The sequence below is a fragment of the Leguminivora glycinivorella genome, chromosome 19 (assembly GCF_023078275.1).
Source record: "Leguminivora glycinivorella isolate SPB_JAAS2020 chromosome 19, LegGlyc_1.1, whole genome shotgun sequence".
Taxonomy (NCBI): Eukaryota; Metazoa; Arthropoda; class Insecta; order Lepidoptera; family Tortricidae; genus Leguminivora; species Leguminivora glycinivorella.
The window spans coordinates 12,487,094-12,509,328 of NC_062989.1; the positions used below are offsets into that span (position 1 = coordinate 12,487,094).

The 22,235-nt window shown below is 35.9% G+C and overlaps 1 protein-coding gene across 1 annotated transcript; it reads right to left on the reverse strand.

Annotated features, from left to right (window-relative positions):
• Positions 1 to 4,262: 4,262 nt before the first annotated feature.
• On the reverse strand, positions 4,263 to 18,091 carry LOC125236429 (serine protease gd-like). The gene is made up of 9 exons (XM_048143231.1): positions 17,772 to 18,091; positions 13,186 to 13,342; positions 11,560 to 11,862; positions 9,757 to 9,904; positions 9,075 to 9,280; positions 8,265 to 8,426; positions 7,662 to 7,777; positions 7,192 to 7,336; positions 4,263 to 4,561 (listed from the first exon to the last, which is right to left on the reverse strand). The coding sequence occupies exons 1-9, from the start codon at positions 17,982 to 17,984 to the stop codon at positions 4,356 to 4,358; spliced, it is 1,656 nt and encodes a 551-aa protein (XP_047999188.1). The 5' UTR covers positions 17,985 to 18,091; the 3' UTR covers positions 4,263 to 4,355.
• Positions 18,092 to 22,235: the final 4,144 nt, after the last annotated feature.

Consider the following 22,235-nt stretch of genomic DNA (forward strand, 5'->3'; position numbering starts at 1 on the left):
ACATTCAGGAAGAAAAGAAAACACGCAAGAGGTTATATCATTTCATCGGTAAGTTTCTTGAAATTTTGATAGTATTTATTGATACGACCTGACAGAAATATAAATGTACATATTAGTAGTTTATACAGTTCAAATCTTATTCAATTCTGTATAGATTTTTGCATATTTTTTGGAAGTTTTCTCAAACTCGCAAAGGTTATGTTTTTTGGCATAGTGATGTGATGTGTTTTATCGACCATGCAATAATAACCTATCGATATCCATACCTAAAAAACGATATGAATGATTATTGTTCTTTGTTATGATTAGAGATAGGCCGAATATTCGTTAAATATTCGGTATTCGACAAATTCGGCAAGTTTTTCAGTGTTCGTATTCGGCCGAATAGTTCGGTTACATTGCCGAATATTTACCGAATAAACGAAGTAAATAAATAGCGTAACCTGTTTCGTAATTCATCACATAATGACATCCTATTTCTGAATTCTAAGAAACTACCAAAGGAAGTTAAAAATGAGTTAAAATATAAAATTTAATAATTTTGTATAAAAGTAGAATAACGTATCTTAAAAAACAAAAACGATTTTTTCTTATACACTAAATTATAGGAACATTAAGATAAATGTGTACCCATTAGCAATCATTGAAACGTTTTCAACTCTAAGCCCGGATTTAAAACATGGCTCAACCGAATATTCGGCCGAATGTTCGGTTCGGTAATAAACAGCTGAACCGAATGTTCGGCCGAATATTCGTATTCGGTAAAGTCCGTATTCGGCCCATCTCTAGTTATGATTCTCTTGTTATTTACTTATCTTGCAAATTCAACTTTATATATTTCTTAGATTTCCGAAGAACACTGGAAACACGAAGTTCAAGGTGCGATGATCGCGTTTACTCCTGGACCCCACCAAAAAGGAGAAGGCCAAGAAGCTAAAACAGAGCCTGTCCCCAGGTCTCTATATGAGGGGTGAAAGTGAAGTAATGATTAATGTATGACTAAGTCTAGTCAAAAGTCATAATAAACGCAATTTGTACATTACCTTGCCTATTTTCAATATTAATAAAAGTGATAAATTTAATACATTTTTAGTGTCATTAGTTATGTATGAAGTTTATATCTTATACTTTTAAACGAGCAATTCTTGTATATTTATTTATTTATTTATTTATTTATTTATATATATATTTATTTACACTGACGATCTCGGAAACCGCTCTAACGATTTCGCAGAAATTTGTTATGTGGGGGTTTTTGGGGGTGAAAAATCGGTCTAACTTATCCTTAGGTCCCGGAAAACGCGAATTTTCCGAGTTTTCATGCGTTTTTCTTCGCGCGCCATCTCGTGTGCAGTAGTTGTACTGTTAAGACAGAATTCTTTCGGTCGATGTAAGTACTATTTATTGCAAACATTAGATGGCGACACAGGTCAAGGCTAAAACGAATAGAAAATACACTATTTGAGTTTTTGTGGCGAAATGCGCGCCATCTCGTGTGGAGTAGTTGTGTTGTTAAGGCTGAGAATTCTTTCGCTCGATGTAGGTACTATTCATTTTTGAACTAGATGGCGACACATGTCAAGGATACGAAACAGAACCGAGCGAAGCTCGGTTGCCCAGATATTTATTTTTAAGGTGAGAACATAAGCACGTGCAAAATATATCGATAATTAAATCGACACAGTCACATCCCTGGCTAAACACGAAATCTCACAAAACTGGCGACCACCTACCAAAAAGAGAAATAACTAGCATATATCCGTCTCTTTTCAATACATTATCTAATTCATAAGGAAGTCAAGGATGAGTATACGCGTTTCACACGATTTTTTATTAGGGAGGCTTGATTTAGACAAGCCCACGGAGGACAAGCCCCCCCTAATAAAAATTCGTGTAAAATGCATATACTCATCCTTGACTTCCTTATGACTTAGATAATGTATTGAAAAAGGATGGATATATGCTAGTTATTTCTCTTTTTGGTAGGTGGTCCCTGGTTTTGTGTTAGCTAGGGATGTTATTTTGTCGATTCAATTATCGATAAAATGTGCACTTACTTACGTTCTCACCTTAAAAATAATATAAACGTTATATATATAAAAGTAACGAAAACATACATATAGTTTTGAATTTAGTTTAACGGAAGCAGAAGCGAAACCGGAACCAGAAGCGGAACTTATAGATGTTAAAAACGAAAAGAAAAAATACCACATAGGTATAACATAAACGAAAACTAATTAAATTACCTAGAACTTTTAGGTGTTTACTGTTCAGCCTGTAATCAGCAGTTTGTAAATCAGGCCCACTTAGGTTTTAAAAACGAAAAGAAAAGTAACCTGATTATATCAGTAAGTATACCATCTTAAGTATATCATTCATTACAATCCAAATATTTAAATCACCTTGAACTTTAATAATTATTAATTTTGTAATTACTTAATGTGCACAATAAAGAATATTATTATTATTATTATTATTAACTTTAAGATGTTTAGTTGTTTACTCACTAAAAATCACATAAGAATCTTTTTAAACCTTTATTATGCCGTAAAAGGTTTTAGAAACGAAAAGAAAACTTACTCGTTAGGTAGTATAATATAATCCAAAACTAACCAGTAAACGTAATATGTATAATTGTTAGCACACAATTAAATTTTTAAATTAAATGGAGTGATTGTAAAAGAAGTAAACTGTATTTAATAAACAACCACTGAATAGTTGTTCACTCGCTACTAACTAGGTGGACAGGACAAATATTGGCGCGCAATGGAATGAAACGATTAATGTTTAGTATCGCAACACGTGGCAGCGGAGAGATGAGCGAATGACAGGTATAAACCTGTTGGTCTTTGAGTTGCGCCGCTAATGTCCCACCGTCGCGCTAGGTTCCGACATCCGCTATAACTTCCGTTTGAAAAATAACAGAACCGGAACAGAAGCGGATGTCTAAAACAAAACGGAAGTTCTGCAGAAACGGAAGCAGAAGCAGAGCTCCGTTACATCCCTGGTCAAGACGACCATTGAAGTCGCGCTAAAAATTCGAACCAATATAATACGACTATGTACAGTTGTCAAAGATGGAGACCGAGTGTGAAATGACAAACGTATATTTAATTTTGCCGTATAATAAATGGACCCCAGGTCCGTTTTGACACCAGCATTTAGGGACAACCTTCGAGAAAACGAAAGAAGTTGTGGAATTTTGTCTCATTCGCTCATATAAAAAAGGTAATAGTGTGGTTTGAGTAAGATACATGTCACCGAGCTCTTATTTTAGCGTGGCTTCCATGCTTTAGTTATACTTCCGTGTCTTCCGTGGATTTAGGGCCAGTTGCATCAACCACATTTGACAGGCACATCATCGTCACGCAGCAGGCGTCTATGGAACTTCCCATACAATAAAAATTAACGAATGCTTTAACGGTGACAGACGGTTTGGTGCAACCGGCCCTTAGAATTATTAAACTAGATTGTGGAATCACATTTTTTGCCATACTAAATTGAACCTTATCACTGAGATAGAAAGGTGATCGTATCAGACTAGCGAAAACGGTCCACATGAGAGGGCATTGTTTGGGCTGGTATCCCTCTCGCACGTGTTGCCAGTGTTAATGAGGTTACCATAGTAGTAGTATTTTTATCTGTATATTACCTGACTTTATAACTTCTTATATTATTTTAGGGTTATATTCAAACTAGGGTTTCGATATATTTCAAAGAATTGGAAAATAATTATAATGTAATTATTTTGATGCCAATAAATCAAAGATTTGTATAATTAAAAAATATGTTCAAATGGGTATTAGTAGATTTGGTAGTAACTTTGAAAATTGACTGGTATCCCCAATGTATGACAGTGATGACGTCACTGAATAATGTTGACATTGTCAGTAAGTGCGAGAGGGACACCAGCCCAAACAATGACCTCTCATGTGGACACACTTTTTGACCTAACTACTCATTTTAACTGTAATTCTGTGGTGTCAAACTGACAGCTACCAAAGATGACAATTTCTTGGCTGGCAATACTTATGTAAGAGCTCTAACACATGTTGCCGTACATACGTTTCATCAAAAATCTTAATTTATTACGGATTTAAGGCCAAAGCACATTATTAAACCTAGACGCTATCGCTACGCAAACTTTAAGCAAAATAATATATATCACTGCACAGCTCATTTTTTCTATTTTAGGCCCAAAAATTGTTTTTTTTGGTCGTAACTTTTGTTATTGTAATATACCAAAAAATAAAACAAAAATAATGTAGGCAAACAAGATGATTTTATTACCTGAAACGTGTTCTTAAAACTTATTTTTTATAGTCTAACAGTCAATTTAAAAATCACTACCTAAATTAATTACTTATGGCATTTTTAATCCACTGTAAAAACTTCGCTGCATCAGTAAAAATAACGTATTCGTTAAGATTGCATGTAGATTCACCGTTTTCCGGACGAAGCGATAATGAGACTACGCCACGAATACGCCAGCGACCGCCGTCCAGAATATATAGTCCTCCGCCAGAGTCACCTAAACAAGGACCAGCGCCGTTACGATCACCTGTAACAAATATAACGTTTTTTTTTAAATCCCGATAATATTTTACAAGGCGTAATAGACTTGTCGCATCGCTCCAAAAATCTAGAAATAATGAGTAAATTCAGCACGCTCTTAATAAGATCACTCTTATTCTTGCGTGCTTAATTTATTCTTGCGTGAACTTGGTGCAGTGTGGTAGTATGTAAGGGCTATTAGACGAAATTTTAGGATTTAAGAAACACAGATCATAGGCGCTGAAACACATTGTAAAAAAATAATTCTAACAACGGTTCGTCATGGTCATTTAAGACAATAAAGTGCTTCGGCTTTTGATCTGATAGATTTTATCTTATACTTTATCACCGTTAGGTGTATGGACGATGGCATGATAAAAATTGGTTGTCTGTAAAGTCGGTTTACGGACGGTAGTTTAACGTGATAACGTCAAACATTACAGTAGTATAGACAGGGGCGGTCAGAGTATAGCAAAAGGGGCCCGATTCTGGGACTTTTTTCACGTTTTTTTATTTATTTATTTATTAAAAATACACAAAAGTTAACAGTATTTCACCAAAGCACTTATGTGGTAATATAATTATGTACATGTTAAATTGACATAAATAAAAGCAAACACACTTAAAAGTTAAACTATGGTTATTAGTGTTATTACATTAATCACCTAAGGAGTGTAGAGTCTATGAACCTTAAGAGTTTTCTGTAAAACACACCAACACTATCAGCAAATATGTCAATATCGTCTGTCTCCAACATGATGCGGTTAAGAGCAGCTCGGGCTCGAGCGGTGCGCCGGCCGCCGCGAACAGGCGCCGCCGCCGCCGCGCCGGCACCGCGCCCGGCATGCCAACCACCACATTCGCTCTTGGCACTTGCAGCCCCATTCTCTCAAGCACGGATGCGTCATCTACTCTATGGTGAAACAGTTGGCGGTAATGCATAATATGCAGCAGTTTCCGTCTGGTTTCTAGAGTTTGAAGACCAACCATTCCTGTTACGAATAGAGATGGATACATATATGGGTAATATCCGTACAGTCGTTTGTAAATGTGCCTACAGAACTTCCTCTGCACTCTTTCTAGCATAGTGTTTTGTTCTTATTAGAAAGAATGCATTAAAATAAGCATCTTTTATAAATTAAAGTTATTTTTAAACCTACTAATTTAGGAGTTAGAGTGGTGCAAAGTTGCAAAATTTTCCCGTAGCATTACTAAGGCGCCAGAGACAGAAAGCGATATCGACGGAGCCCCGCTTATTACAGAAACTGCACAGAATAGGAGCCTTCGGCCGTTTGAAGATACCTAACGAACCTAACCTATACCTATATAAAAGTCGTCATTTTGTATCCTAGACCGTTTGCGAGACACGCGTCAATTTTATTAAAGTGCTAGTGCCATTTACTAATCTTAGAACCCTAATATCTCAGTAAATATTAATGGAGAAGAAAAAGTTTATATAACAAAACATCCTTATTTAAACGTGTTCTATATGATTTATCAATATTAACATAGGTTATATTGGTAAAAAAATCATCGTAAATTTATTAAGTCTCTGGCGCCTTAGTAAATACTATGGGAAAATTCGCAACTTCGTACTGCTCTAACTCCTAAATAAGTAGGTTTTTCAAACAACTTCATTCTATAAAAGATGCTTATTTTAATGCAATCTTTCATGTTTTTAAATTACAAACACTCAAAAATAATAAACACGGGCGCGCCATCTGTCGCAGCTGTGGTGCTTTACTCAGGCCACACGCTAGAACCATACCGAGCGCATCGATCAGCCGCTTAGTTCCAACGCGCGCCAATAGATGGCGCTTAAGCTATATTGGGAAACGGGACAATGACGTCATCTTTTTCGTGCATACTGCCCGTAAAGTAAAATCCATAATCCTACGGACCAAATTGACAAGTAAGTGTGAACAAATGTTGCCACAGTTTGGCTAGTGTCGTTCTTATCGATATTAAAATTATTATTACACCGTAGATTTAAGGTGCACCCAGACGGGACAATCAAATTGGCAATTTGATCGGCTAACCAATATACCAACTTTTTCAGTGATTTCGACAGATCAAAAGGTCTGTAGACCCCTGATTAGAGATATTTCTTTTTAATTTCAAAGCAGCAATAATATTATATGAAAATTATATAGATATTTATGATATACTTGCCATAGCATGACGGATACTTTATCCCCATAGATATGTGATAAAATTGAAAACATAATACACCGGCTGGGAATTAATAATATTTTATAATAAAGACTAGTAAAATTATCGTCTGAGATAGTATTTTATTTTTTACACACAATCTCGGAAAGCTTTTTATGTTTTAAAACTATTGGGTAAAAACGCATGGTATCAATCCAATACCTCGAAAATAGAACAAACCAAAATGTGTACCTCTTATTTGAAACTAATATACTTATTCTTGATTTAAACTTGTCTGTTATATGTACTTTAGAACTTGTCGATATATTGTTATCGACATATACGCTTCACTATTTTTATTTTGCTGTTCCTGGTAACACTTTACTTGTCAGTCATTTGTCAATTTAGTCCGTAGGATTGTGGATTTTAGTTTAGTAACGAGTTATTAGACGTTATCACGTCAAAATGATGATATAGTGTACACACCAGCGCATAACGTGTTGTCGCTCGTGAAAACGTGGAAGTCTGGCCTGCTGGCGCGACACATGGCGGTGCTGACTACGGGTATCCGCACCATGCGAGGCTCTCCTTTGCTGCCGGGACCTAGTTCACTTGACCCCCAACCAGCAACCTACAAATCACAGGAAATTTTATGTTACTGGCTTAATAAACGAATATTTAGAAAGTTGTTTGCTACAGCCTGGCAAAAAAGAGTAAAAAATAATAGAGACGCCACCGTTTATGTAAACCGTTTTGGATGTGGCAACTATTTTGACAGATTTTTTCAGATTTGACAGATTTTGATACTTTTCTAAGAGAAGTCGAGTGTTGCTATGATACAAATAAGTATTTCCATTTTACTATTTTTCGCCAAGCTGTATTATTCCTCCAAGAAACATCCTCTACAAGATGAGAATATCAGTGGCAAGCTATAAAAATAAAAGCTTAGAACATACCACTCCTGAAGCTCCCACTATCCTGTTCAGATCGTTGTTGCCACTCCAGAGACAGGCTGGCCTGATATTCGTGTTAAACTCTACGCTCTTATCGAATGTTAGCACAAGAAGGTCATCTGTGGACAAATAGAAAAAAAACTTTAAGATATATTTTAGTTTCATATGAAGAGAGTACTTAAGCATTTTGTTTACCTACAAACATACTGATTCAAAAACGAAATCTTTATAAAGCGCTTTTTGGGTAACGCTATAGACTAAGAGAAGGTCAAACATCGAATCACTTATTTTAATAGGTGGTTTTACCTATGCGATCATTCACCTCACCTTGAAATTTTTGGATTTATAAGTTTATACAATAATCGCGCAATCAATAGCTCATATATATGTTTGCGGTCAATTCTATGTATTGCGCATGGATCAAATTTTAATTTAACGGTTTCAAATTTTACTAACGACTACCACTTGGACTGAAAAAACCTAAAAGAAGACAACATCATAAGGGTAAAGGATTTGGGATAACTTATTTACGGTTACTAATATAATGGCAAGAAGGCTGTGATATATATGTTATGGGCCCAGCAAACAGTCGAAAAATAAACTTACTTGCATACGTCGAAGAATTAAATCCTTCATGGATGGTGGCAGATTCCAAAGTCCTGGTGACCGTGATATCGTCACCCCAGTCCTCTAAGTTATATACGCCGACTTTGACTACGATATCTCTGATTGAGGTCAGCGTACTTCTCTGCTGCACACAGTGGGCAGCTGAAATTAATAAAATAATAATCAACATCAGAAAATTCCGATCACCTAAATGTGGCTGCCAATTAGAATACTAATAAAACGAGTACAACGGAGACAAAGTAAACAAATCAATAAGCCACTCATATATTACTCATTAGTCTCACATGTTTGTTGCTAATACCTACCTACAGTAGGTATCGAAGTGACTTCGTGAGGAGAGGAGATACAAAATCTTAATGATTAGGTATCTAAAGAAACAGACAGAATAGGCGAATATACAAATCATGTTTTAACCGCAATGATTCGTATGAATCATTTAATTTTTATTTATTTTCATTTATTGTCATAAATGTGAACAATGAGGTCACATGCATACACAAATAAGTCCAACAGTTTGCCCATTTCGGGCATTCAATATTATAACAACTGATGACATATAGATAGGTGATATAGCATAGCATAAAGTAAACAAAGGTATTGAAGGTGCCACTGAATGTTTACCACAACAGCGCAAAATAAGTGGATATCATGCTTTTTTATTCGTTTAGGATTTGTTGTGAGCTACCGTCTGGTGTATTTCCATTTTGTTAATGTTTCTAATAAATTTTTGATGTAGATACTTTAAAAACCAAATTTTTCGTTCTAAACCTAGCTCACGTGATGACTTACCAGACACAACATGTCGATCGGACACCAGTGTGCCAGAGCAGGCAAAGGTTAGGCTCCCATCCTTCCGCTTGTAGATGGCCACCAGCCACGGCCAGTCGCCTCTCGTGTAGCTGGTGCCGTGATAGACGAGTGGCACATGCTCATTACCTCCCGCGACTACGCCACACTCGGAACTGAAGGAGGGGGTGCGCGAAGGCGTTGATGGGCTGGAACGAAATATTTAGATTATGACGGATCTTTATTAATCTAAATGAATTTATCAGTAAAAATAACATAAAATATTTTACAACCGAATATCCGCAACGCAGGCTTCGTCATGAGGTTACAACCATAAATCAGCAACAGGCGTCGTCCTTAGATACACATACCTAAATAAATTAATAAACGCAAATAAATCCCAACGATACAAATTTAAATTAGCCATAAATATGACCCACAGAACCAAAACGGCAAGCGATGCAAAACCAAATGGGTATATAGTCAAAGTCAGCATTAGAAAGTTAATCGAGTAGATAGCAGATTTACCTAAATGATGAAATTGATGAAGAGATGGTCCCAGGATGGCCGAACTTTGTAGAAGTTTTTTTAATTAACCTCAGATACCAATATTTACATTTTGGCTACCTCAATATTTAAAAACACCATATCTTAAATTCAATAAGTGTAAGCATAGCAAACTTACTAAACAGTTTGAGGTCGTGTCGGCGGAGGCGGGGGTGGCGGTCGTCTCGTGGTAGTGGTGAATTCCGGGTAGTATTCGACGGGCGGTGGTCGTGGCGGCGGTGGTGGTGGTCGTTGGGTTTGCGGCTGCGGCTGTGGCCGGGGGAATCCTGGGAAAAAACATTTAACTTTAATAAACAGACTAATATTTGCACACTAACACATCGCTACGTGATTTGTCAAAGTACCCAGCATCTACGTTGTAAGTTATATCTTATAATGAATATGAATATAAAGATATGTTAAGGTATTGAAACAATTAGGTTCCTAAACTGAAATACTTGCAATGCGAAGACTACCAATCAACTACTGGTCCTTCTAACCGTATATAAATGTGATATAAGGGAAGTGAATCTTATTGTATACATACAGTACGATATATTGGGTTGGCACAAAAGTAATGATACACTCTACGAAACTCTATACATTTCCTTTCTTAAGTTAATTGTTTTCGATAATATTCTAGTATGTTGTAGAACATTCTAGGTACTTCTAATGTGAGGGTATATAAAGCCGCCCTCGTGATTGGTTTAGTTAGATTGAAATAAAATGGACGAGCGACAAGTTCGAACACTTTACTTATACGAGTACTTGTTAGGCCACAGTGCGCGGGCTGCGGCTGACAATATCAACACTGCATTGGGCGCTGGAAGTACAAGCCATGCCACGGTGTCCAGATGGTTTGACCGTTTTAAATCAGGAGACAGGAGCCTTGAAAGTCAGTCACGCTCAGGGCGACCACCTGCATTCAATGATGACGATTTACGCCGCGAACTACAGTCGAATCCTGATGCTACTACTCGTGAATTAGCGGAAGCACTTAACTGCAGTCACCACGCTGTGGAATACCATCTGCATGAGCTTGGGTATCGAAAAGTTTTGGCTCGATGCTACCGACGCCAGTCGTGCAGTCCGTGTCGCCATCTGTCAATCACTTTTGCTGCGACCCCGACGTAAAGAGTTTTTGACTGATCTGGTTACGGGAGATGAATCATGGATTTATTATGAGAACGATACACGTCGTGCTTTTTGGCTGCCTCGAGAAGAAACGCCACCAACTCAACCGAAGCTGAGTCAAAAGAACCGCTTAAAAGTTTTGCTTTGTTGTTTCTGGGACTCGCAAGGCATGCTGTTTCATGAACTATTACACAATGAAACTATAAACGCTAACAAATATTCAACACAGCTCACCGAACTATCTTCTGCTATCAAGAAAAAACGACGAAGACGAGCCACTGTAATTTTTCTACATGATAACGCTCGACCTCACATCGCATCTACCGTTCACCAACAGCTGCAGAACTTGGGCTGGGAGACGATACCCCACCCACCTTATTCTCCAGACCTCGCACCATCAGACTTTCATTTGTTTAGAGCCCTGAAACGACATTTGCGGGGTAAACAATTCAATGATTTCCATGATGTACAGGACCTGTACTACAGGTGGAGTTGAACAACTTTTTCGAGGCACAGCCATCAGAGTTCTGGGCGAAAGGCATCCAAACTTTGCCGGATCGTTGGCAAGAAGTCATAGATGCTAATGCCGCTAATGGTGATTACATCATCGACTAAGCTTTTTGTATTGTAATAATAATAACAAATATAAAACGTAAACCAAGTGTCTCATTACTTTTGTGCCAACCCAATAAAAACTTGGAATATAGCAACAGTTATGTATGAAAATTGTTTAGTTCCAGTCCATTTAATTTACTTTCTACAAGTTTATGTCAGACTGTGTGTCTTGCATATGCTTAGTAATTCTTACCTTCAGTCCAAGTGCCGGTGCGATCACTATCATCCACGTTAAACGTGAACACTTGAGCATCCGGTGATGAAGAGATGATGTTAATCGATGGATCCTGGGGCTTCGGCCGGGTAAACTGATTGAATCCTTGGTTGGATCCCTGACTGAACCCAGGGGGCACCTGCAGGATAAATCCTTGACTGGATCCTTGGTTGAACCCAGGGGGAACTTGGTCGAAGCCTGTGTTTCCCGGTCTTCCCCCTCGTAGATATAGCATGTGTTGAAGACTGATTGTAGTCACGTATAAGTTGGGCTGGGGCACATCTGCAAAATAATATATCGATCACGCAAACGCAAATATGAGAAAAAACATAGAATAACTTCACTGTCCCGACCTAGTGAGGTGGATTAAGTTAAGTACTTAGGTTTTAACAAAAAAAATCACGTAGCATTTTTAAGAAGTCTAGGAACGGAATGACTGGTAAATAACTGCTTGGCTTTTACATGTAGGTTTCCATGGCACATACATTTTATGACTACGTTTATTAATTGTTAAGATCAAGTATCATTTTATTGCCTACTCGATCATCAATAGGTTTAGGTGATAATATGTTCAATGAGTTATAAATATTATCACATAGGTAATTGTTATTACATGATTAAGTTCTACAGTTATCTCATAATGCTTGTGTTGTGAGTACTTATTTAGACAAAAAATATTGTATAAAAACTTTTAAGAACTCGTAAAATAAAACTAATGGAAACAATAAATCCCCCCTTTGACCACGGGGATTCATTATACGCGATATAACCCGTTTCCATAGTTTATGAGTAACTATCGCGCTAACCAAAAACATTACTTAGAACTCGTAATTATATTTTCCCCTCACTAGCTCGGAAACACGTGTTTTGTCCTTTAATACCAGCGGGTAAAAACGCATTTTATCCACTAGTGGGTAAAGTAATTTGACCTTGAATAAAGTCAAATTAACTGCTTTAAAATTGATAAAAGTAGGTGAATCTAGTAATTAAGATGATTTACCACCCGTGGAACTGAAGCAGTGATAAACGCATTTTTTTGCGTTGTAGTTTCCTCGCTATAGCGAGCGGAAAAGTTTTGTGTTACACTCGGGTGCAAATGTATTTTACTTCTCGTGTGTTAAAAAACTCGCAAGTTCAGGATTCTATTCTCGAACCACTTCCTTCGCTTGTGGTTTTTCAATTCCACACTCGGCGTTAAAATACAACTTTGCGCCCTTGTATAACAAATAACTATTTCTATGAGTCATAATCTTCGTCATCAATTGACGAAAAATATCATCATTCAAGTTAAAATTAATGTTAATAGCGTCGTTCACCGTTGTATCAACATTGAATTACCTGCCAACCAATTGTTTGTAATAACCGTGTCTCGATAGATAAAAAAAATGTGTTTCAGATGCAGAAAAATTTGCCAGGTATCGCAAATTAGTATTTATAGAGTTCTATTTTTGATTTTTTTCAGTTAACTAAAGTGAAGTGTAATGAAATATTATAGTTGACTAAGTGTGAAAGACTATCCAACACCGAAAAGTCAGCACGTATAGTTTAGTCTGTGGTGTCCTAGTTGAAAGATTAAAGTCGACGAGTAGAAAAAATAGCTTTTACCTCCAGGTCCGTAGCATAACACGTTGCCGTTGACGATGAGGTAGGTCAGCCTCGGCAATGGTGTAGTGACGGGAAAGTCTACTCGGTAGTCTATGGGCGAGTCTTGATTGAACTGTAACCCTGAGGGATTAATTGGTTGTAGACGACCCGCATAATTCTGAAAAGAAACATATATTTTTACAAAAAATCGCCGGAGCGGAGTAATGTTCACAGGGTGAGAATTTGAGAACGTATTTTCTTGGAATTATACCAAGTACTATTTAAATCATCAATTATTTCTAGTGTTCTATGAATACCAATTCATTTCATAGAACCTTTACATTAAACCAGCTTCAGTATATACATAATATATTACTTTCAATTTTTATTTCAAAGTACATAGTACATAATAATAACACAAAATATTTAATAAAATTATTATGTTGCGTGTTTTATGGTTGATAAATAAATAGCAACGTACTTCGCCAAGTGGTCCTTCGAGCCGTATAATATTTCATGCTACCCACGTCTCGTGCTGCGTGAATAGTTTTGAGCAGGCAATACATAAATAAGGAAAATGTACATGTAGAAAGCCTGTTTTACGACATTCCCGTCACAAGATGTACGGCATCATAACTATGATGTATATAGGTCCGTTACTATTTTATTTATAATTTTGGACTTTTTTTAATTTTGCCAACAAGTCTCTTCATGATCAATTACGAGTAGGTATTGGGTTGGCACAAAAGTAATGAGACACTTGGTTTACGTTTTATATTTATTATTATTATTACAATACAAAAAGCTTAGTCGATGATGTGATTATCACCATTAGCATCTATGACTTCTTGCCAACAATCCGGCAAAGTTTGGATGCCTTTCGCCCAGAACTCTGATGGCTGTGCCTCAAAAAAGTTGTTCAACTCCACCTGTACATCATGGAAATCATTGAATTGTTTACCCCGCAAATGTCGTTTCAGGGCTCTAAAACAAATGAAAGCCTGATGGTGCGAGGTCTGGAGAATAAGGTGGGTGGGGTATCGTCTCCCAGCCCAAGTTCTGCAGCTGTTGGCAGTGTTGGCGAACGGTAGATGCGACATGAGGTCGAGCGTTATCATGTAGTAAAATTACAGTGGCTCGTCTTCGTCGTTTTTTCTTGATAGCAGAAGATAGTTCGGTGAGCTGTGTTGAATATTTGTTAGCGTTTACAGTTTCATTGTGTAATAGTTCATGAAACAGCATGCCTTGCGAGTCCCAGAAACAACAAAGCAAAACTTTTAAGCGGTTCTTTTGACTCAGCTTCGGTTGAGTTGGTGGCGTTTCTTCTCGAGGCAGCCAAAAAGCACGACGTGTATCGTTCTCATAATAAATCCATGATTCATCTCCCGTAACCAGATCAGTCAAAAACTCTTTACGTCGGGGTCGCAGCAAAAGTGATTGACAGATGGCGACACGGACTGCACGACTGGCGTCGGTAAGGATGTGCGGTACCCATCGAGCCAAAACTTTTCGATACCCAAGCTCATGCAGATGGTATTCCACAGCGTGGTGACTGCAGTTAAGTGCTTCCGCTAATTCACGAGTAGTAGCATCAGGATTCGACTGTAGTTCGCGGCGTAAATCGTCATCATTGAATGCAGGTGGTCGCCCTGAGCGTGACTGACTTTCAAGGCTCCTGTCTCCTGATTTAAAACGGTCAAACCATCTGGACATCGTGGCATGGCTTGTACTTCCAGCGCCCAATGCAGTGTTGATATTGTCAGCCGCAGCCCGCGCACTGTGGCCTAACAAGTACTCGTATAAGTAAAGTGTTCGAACTTATCGCTCGTCCATTTTATTTCAATCTAACTAAACCAATCACGAGGGCGGCTTTATATACCCTCACATTAGAAGTACCTAGAATGTTCTACAACATACTAGAATATTATCGAAAACAATTAACTTAAGAAAGGAAATGTATAAAGTTTTGTAGAGTGTGTCATTACTTTTGTGCCAACCCAATATGTCACGGATTTTCCCACAAAACTAGTTCCGCCGAAAATACCATAATATAAATGATGACGATAATATAAATGATGATGAAATTCGCGTATTTTACTTTATTAGTTAAAGCGTTTTATTATTCATGGATGGACAAGAATAGTAAAAATATTGCAAAATATCAAACTACGCACGCTGGTTAGATAGGCTGTACAATCGCGTCAATGAAAACAAATATATGGTTTGGATGCGATTTGTGTCTTTTGTTGACCATGTTATTGTTAGAAATGATTTAAAAAATCTAAATCGAAACCGATTTAATAAAATGGTTTAAATCTTTTTAATGAGGAGGCACACTCAAAGGTATACTATGGCGCCAGCCTATTAGTCCATACGTGAGAGCAAAAACATGATATGTTTTTCTCTCTCTCACATATGAATGACAGTGACATGCCTAGACGCTTGCGCAGGCGCCGCCTGGCGGGATAAAATGTCATGTGCCTCCTCATTCAATTGTTTAGGTGTTAGGCATCATTGATATTTTTGTAATTTATATGTAGTAACAAATAACAATAACCTCGAGTAAGTGTTATGTTATTTTAGATTTATTTATTTATTTTTCAAATAAGTTACATTTCTTTATTTATTAAGTTTGTAAATCTATGCACTTATTTGTAAGTAAGTAAGTAATCAATTTAAATTTATAAATATAATGTTATAAAAAACATATCACATCGGTAACTAATAAAGTAGCACTCTTATAAGAATGTTAAGTATCTGACAACATTTATATGAGTCACTATATGGTGTAAATACTAATGCACGTATTCATTATTTACACTTTGTGCATTAGTATACACGATTATTAGCATAAATACTTTGGATATAGTGTAATATTTATTTACATATGTTCATCGGACTTCTGAATTTCAACATAATTAATGTATTTTTATAAACTGAAATAGATACCATACACTAAAGAAAAAGCGATCAAGCCCACTGGTGGCGAAGCCGGGAATCGAACCCGGGTCTCCTCGGGAAATCATAAAAATATTTAATAAAATAATTTGATTTGTTCCCTATAATGTATTTTTATTTAGGTAAATATAGAATATTTTTTTAATACGATAAACAGTTTCTTTCATAATAATTATCTACTATTCTTTTCTATGTTGTCGTCGTTTGTATCTGTACAGATTAGTGCTTTCACTGATACCATTCTGGCCTCACTCCTTAGGGCTCATTCATAAATCACGAGAGGTTTTTTCGGCTAGTGTAAAAAATAAACGCTCATAAAGTTAGTGTTTGACTGTTATTTTATTTACCGAGTATTTTTTTATTAATAGGTACGTACCTGTATACGTATATTATAATATTTAATTAATTAGTGTCGATCCAGTTAATTACCTTTTATTTTTAATAAACTTCCCCGTATTAAGGTTCGGCTGGTCTGACCGGTATTGTAAACCAGCAAAATTTAAATATGTGTTTTTCTTTCTTTTCAAATGCAACGGTTGTTTTGCTTCCGAATATTGACGATTGCAGAAAAACATTATCACGGTGCCTGCAACTGGGGCACTTTAAATTACCGATCACAGAAAGTTAAATTATAAGCACCAATTATCGTATTGGTATTATTGGGTACAGCTCAAATCGAAAAGCTTATCGACATCACCAAAATGTTTAAGAAAAAAATCGATAACAAAATAAACAACTGACATTTTCATATTATTATTTTTCTATGTTGATCAGTAAGTATGTAAATTTTCAGCTAGCAAAGATTAATTCAATAATATTAAATCAATCCTATTCACGTTAATACGATATGATATGACCTTAAAAATTCGTTTACGTCATTAGGGTTCCTTACCAAAAAGGTATAATAGGAACCCTCTATGGTTGGACTCTGTCCGTCTGTCTGTATCTCTGTCACATTACTAAATATCCCAAGAATTACTCATGCTATCGATTTGAAATTTAATTAATTATGATTGTTATGAACATTGTTGTTTTCTACAAATAGAAATTATTATTACGAGTCCGACTCACACTTAGCCGGTTTTATTTTTATTTTGTTTACTTGTAGCTTAAGTTGAGGTAGCAGGTAGATATCAGGCATATTATGATTAGGTACTTATTTTATTTGCATTTTTTTTATTTACAGCATTGTTTAAGGATATGTTTCTTCAGTGTTTCAAAAGTAAAAGAAAAATGATCGACGACTTGTTTGCCTTCATATGGAAAGTTGGTTGACTTGGGCAACCTGCCCCATAGACTTTTTCCGTAAGCAAAAATAATGCCTGCTTTTTTTTCTACGATACCGAATAACTTTCCAGCGTGTCAATTTAGTCGCTGCCTATGTCAATAATATAATTAATCCTGGTTATGGGCAATTTTCACTTAAGTAATTATTGCAAGTGAATAAATTAACATAGTGCCTTTGGGGTTAGTGCTTAGACCTAGTTATTTTTGTTTATGGGAAACAGAGCCAACTGGTGCTTTAAATACGGTCGGATCTTCTAGATATATTATATTAAGGTATATCTTCTAACAGGATTTCAATGCAAATTAGACATAGATAGGTAGGTACTATGAAATCTGCACGTCTCGTAGCATTACAAACTTACCGAAAATATTCTAGCTGCTATAGTAAAATTAACTGTAACATGTATGCTAGACACAGGTCCATTGGGCTGCAGATGTATCACTCCATACACTCCACCACCGTCACTTTGATACTCAAAAGTCCCAGGGCATGGGGAGTCCACATATTGACTAATTACTGGCAAGTAACTTGCATAACCTAATACAACTAGAACACTATAAAGTAATCGGCACATTATCACAGAATCGTTATTATAAATATAAAGTTACTCATGTTTGAGTTCACGCGTGTGGTCATGACTCGCCGCTGTTTGCCACTGACTGTGGGCAGTATTGTGGTTGTACTGATGAGGCATATATCAATGCGATGGTCACTGCCCGATTCTGCCGAGGGACTACTGCGAATACTGAAGTGCAAGAATCGATCTCTTTTGCTCCTATAAAGGCGTAATGAGAGTGATAGAGAAAGGGAGAGAATTCGCTGTTCAGTGTACAGCCCGCCTACAAACAAAGTTAATGTTAGTAAGTAATGCTTCAACACGTGCATATTGACGTGAGTTTGTTAATTAGAGGTAAATTAAGATGGTAACAAATTGATCTACTTACGTAATCATCTTAGGCTGGAGGAAATATTTATTGGAGCATCGGAATTTTGTTTAATTGGTTTTATAATTATTATATAGGTACCTGTCTTGTGCTATGTGTCGGCCATACCATTTATTTTGATTATTGCCTGCTTACTAACTTATATTTTTGTCTAAACGAAGAAAATATATGGGGAAATTCAAATTTAAATCACAATCTTCAACTCTAGCTTTATTACTTAATAAATCAAAAACGTATGTAAAATGAATATACCTAATTGCATATTAAATATTAATTAACGCTAACTAACGCTAATAAGCAGGTGCTTTATATTGCTTAGGTATTTATGGTAACATCCTACATTTATTGTCTGTCGCTGTAGGTACTCTTACTAGGTATCATATCCTAACGTAATACGCATTAAATTTATATAATTACATCCAATTAATTACTAATATCACTAGATACCTACAGGTAGCTAATATGTAGTTAAAACGTAAGTTAAATTAATTGTAACATGCAGCCTCCCGAACTAATCATTGAATATATTAAATAGACTATAATATAATAGAATGATTCAACTATTTAATCAAAATATCTAACGAGTCGTTCATAAAGACTCGAATAAGGAAAACGTAAGGTTGAATTGGGAAAACCAGTTAGCGCGTCTTCGACGGCCACAGTCTTAAGAAAAAACAGTACAGTAACGAATAATTGCTTTGCGTAACAAACTATTAGAAACCATTTTTTTATAACAGCAATTTCTTTCGAAGCAATCAAATTATTTTTATAAAATATTTTTTTATTTGTTTTCTATTTCCGTTTAACAATTTCTTTATTTATTTAGTTTTATTTTTAGGTTTAACTTTTCTTATATTTTAATTTAATTTTATTAACGTGTAAACAGTAAACTACGATAGTCACTTTTGCAAAAAATAATAAAATAAATAATGTAATAAAATTACAACAATAAGTGAAGGGTTTGATTTTACTAATTTTACTCTTCCTACTGTCGCCAATTCTAAATTATGTTTAATGGTAAATTTAAATAATAATAAGGCCAGAAATGCGCAATCACTAAATTACTTTCTGTATCCGACTTATCTTCTGCACCTAAAATCTGTATCCGGGTTCCAAATGAACTCTAATGAAATAACCGTTTAGTAAATTACTATAGATACAAACTACTTATGGATACACTGCGTACGCGCACCCAATACATCATGTATGAGTAATTACTTTTACCCGCATCTTAAAGACCCTTGTTGCAATAAAGCCATATCTGCTAAATCACGCCTTAGCAGTTGTGGCTTTATTGAACCAAAGGTGGTTTATTGCCTTGGCCCAGCCCATGCCTGTCGTGGGTGGCTCTCATAACTTTCCAGCAGGAAAGGGGATTTACCGCTCTCGGAAATATCGGAGCCGAGATGTCGGAAAATTGTTTGTTTTTTTGTTAAATGACCGATTTGATAACATTGCGTAGCGCGTAGCTGTGTAGAATTATAATTCTAATCATGAAGTGGGTTGTGAGTTGTGCCGTCTTAGAGAGCCTATATATTTTTGTTTGTCATCGAATTTTTTTAAAAGTTAAATTACTTATCTGAAGGGGCCGGTCTCATATTACGTAAGCACTATAGGGGGCAGATGACAATAACGACATCTGTAGAGACTTACTTTTTTAAACAAAGTACAACACGCATATTGTCTTTGCATGAATAAACAATACATTAGTAGGAAAATGTTTACGTGGGCATTGAGAGGAAGAAGTAAGAACTTTGCTTACTTTTGATAACAAGGAGGATAGGGGGTAAATAATTGTAATAAATCTGTTTACGTAATACTTGAACGAGCCCTAAGTTTTTTTCGATAATAACATACGTTGAATATACCGCCACTACTATTACTATATCGATACTAAGAAATCCGCTCAAATATAATATTTCAAGCAATATTTTGCAACCTGCATACTTTAAACGAGAAAGTAATATTTTTACTTTTGCGAAGGCCCGTTGTACTTAAAATAAGGAAATCCCCATTTGTATTTCAGGTTCTTAATGTGAAAGTTTTAGTGCTTTTACTTAAGTGCTTTTCTCAACGGTGAATGAATAACCAAATACCAAAATAAACATTGTAAAAAAATGTTTTTATGTTTTTGTTTATATGTTAAATCCAGGTGCATGTTAACAAGAATTTCGATCGTAATAATGTGACATAAAACGATATTTATTAATATGTAGACATGGCTGTGTGATCGGTAACAAATGGTTAATTTAATGTCAGCGTTGGTGAGTTAACGAAAACTGTCAAAAAAAATTAGGTGAAATTATTGAGTATAGTAAGTAACTTTTATATGTAAATACCTACCTTAATAGATCGTCTGCCTGAACGTCGCTCTATTTTAACGCGACCATGCTCTCTGTGACGCTACCATAAAATTGAAATTAAAACTTTGTTACCGATCCCTGATCGGTTCATTCATACTAGTAGATAATATACACCGTGTTTCACTTAACACTAAAAACCTGAAAACACTTTGTTCAGAATCGAGAGTAGAATCGATTGAGCTATATCTTGATGGGGGTAATATTTTTATTTAAATTAGTATTATTAGTTATTTTTTACGTGCCCATTCTATTGTACTCGTAATACAACATTGTGTATATCGCATTGCTAGAGGTTGTTTACCTTTTTTCAGTATTTAGGGGTATTAATACTGGCCGGTTACTTGGACGATTATTTTTTCCGCTACTAGTTTGACGTTGTTTGTCAGTTTAATCTTAATGTTTATCATAAGTCATAACAAATTGAACTCGTACCTAATTACAACCTTGTCATTTTGAATATTGAGTTTATTTGCTTACTGCGATTACCTGTCCAATTTGAAGTTTACTGTGACAAAGCTTTAAAGTGTTTTACAGTGACATCTTAGCTGTCTATTGGTAAACCTTATGTCGTTGCAGTAACGTACACAAATAAATAGACTTATGGTTTATTATGGTAGTTAGCAATTATTTTATTGAGTGTAGAGCTAAAAGTCAAGTAGAGCTGTACAGAAAATTAAAAATTCAATTAAAAAAAAAGTAACGATCAGATTAAAAGATGAATACTCTAGATGAGTTTAAAAAAATAAAAATCAGTTGGGGTGTCTGAGGTTTTGAGTGATACCGGAAACACCGTGTATATAGATAAATAGATTAGCAAAAGATCGAATTTGACTTGCATTTTAATACATCAAGTTATAATTGGACTAAAATAAGGCGCCGAAAACTGTGTGAGGCATATTTCAAAACAATTTTGATACATATAAGTAGGCCTGGATAGAATTTTCTTAGAGTCAAGGCTACATAAGCCTTGACTCTAAGAAAGTCAAAAACCAGTGTCAGGCTAGGCAATCGTCTGGCACCCCCAAGGCTTGCGTCCGAGTGCCAAGCATCCCTTGCACCCCTGGGCATAGACGGCCCTGTCGCTAAGGATCCCATCTTTTACTCTCCTGGGAGGTCTAAGTTACATACATGGTAGGTTTTACATAAATGGCAAAAGCTTTTCTGCGAATTGTTATGCTTAATTTTAGTTTTTATCGAATAACTCGAGGTTCGATTGAAATCTGGGGTGTTTTTACCATGCCTGCAACAAAAAACACACAAAGATACATATTTTCTAAAGCTCTTTTTATTTATTTTGATCTTACTTTGAAAAAAAAACCTTGACTATCCGCAAAAAATGCAAAAAAAATATACTAAGAGTATGACACAGGAAAAAGTCCGGCTATCTAACATCTAAGATTAAGTTCGTATAATATTATTATTAGTTATTACTAGGGTGTAGGTACTTGACTAGTGAGTATTATTATTCTTTGTACTTGACCGTCCATACTTGTATGTTCCGCTTACCAGTCTCACCAG

Excerpts from the sequence above, each read along its gene's own strand:
- LOC125236429 (XM_048143231.1), bottom strand. The coding sequence starts at position 17,984 with ATGTGCCGATTACTTTATAGTGTTCTAGTTGTATTAGGTTATGCAAGT. Across the intron at positions 9,281-9,756 it reads ACACGACCTCAAACTGTTTA|CCCATCAACGCCTTCGCGCA; the intron begins GTAAGTTTGCTA and ends ATTTCGTTCCAG. Across the intron at positions 7,778-8,264 it reads TAATTCTTCGACGTATGCAA|ATGACCTTCTTGTGCTAACA; the intron begins GTAAGTTTATTT and ends ATTTGTCCACAG.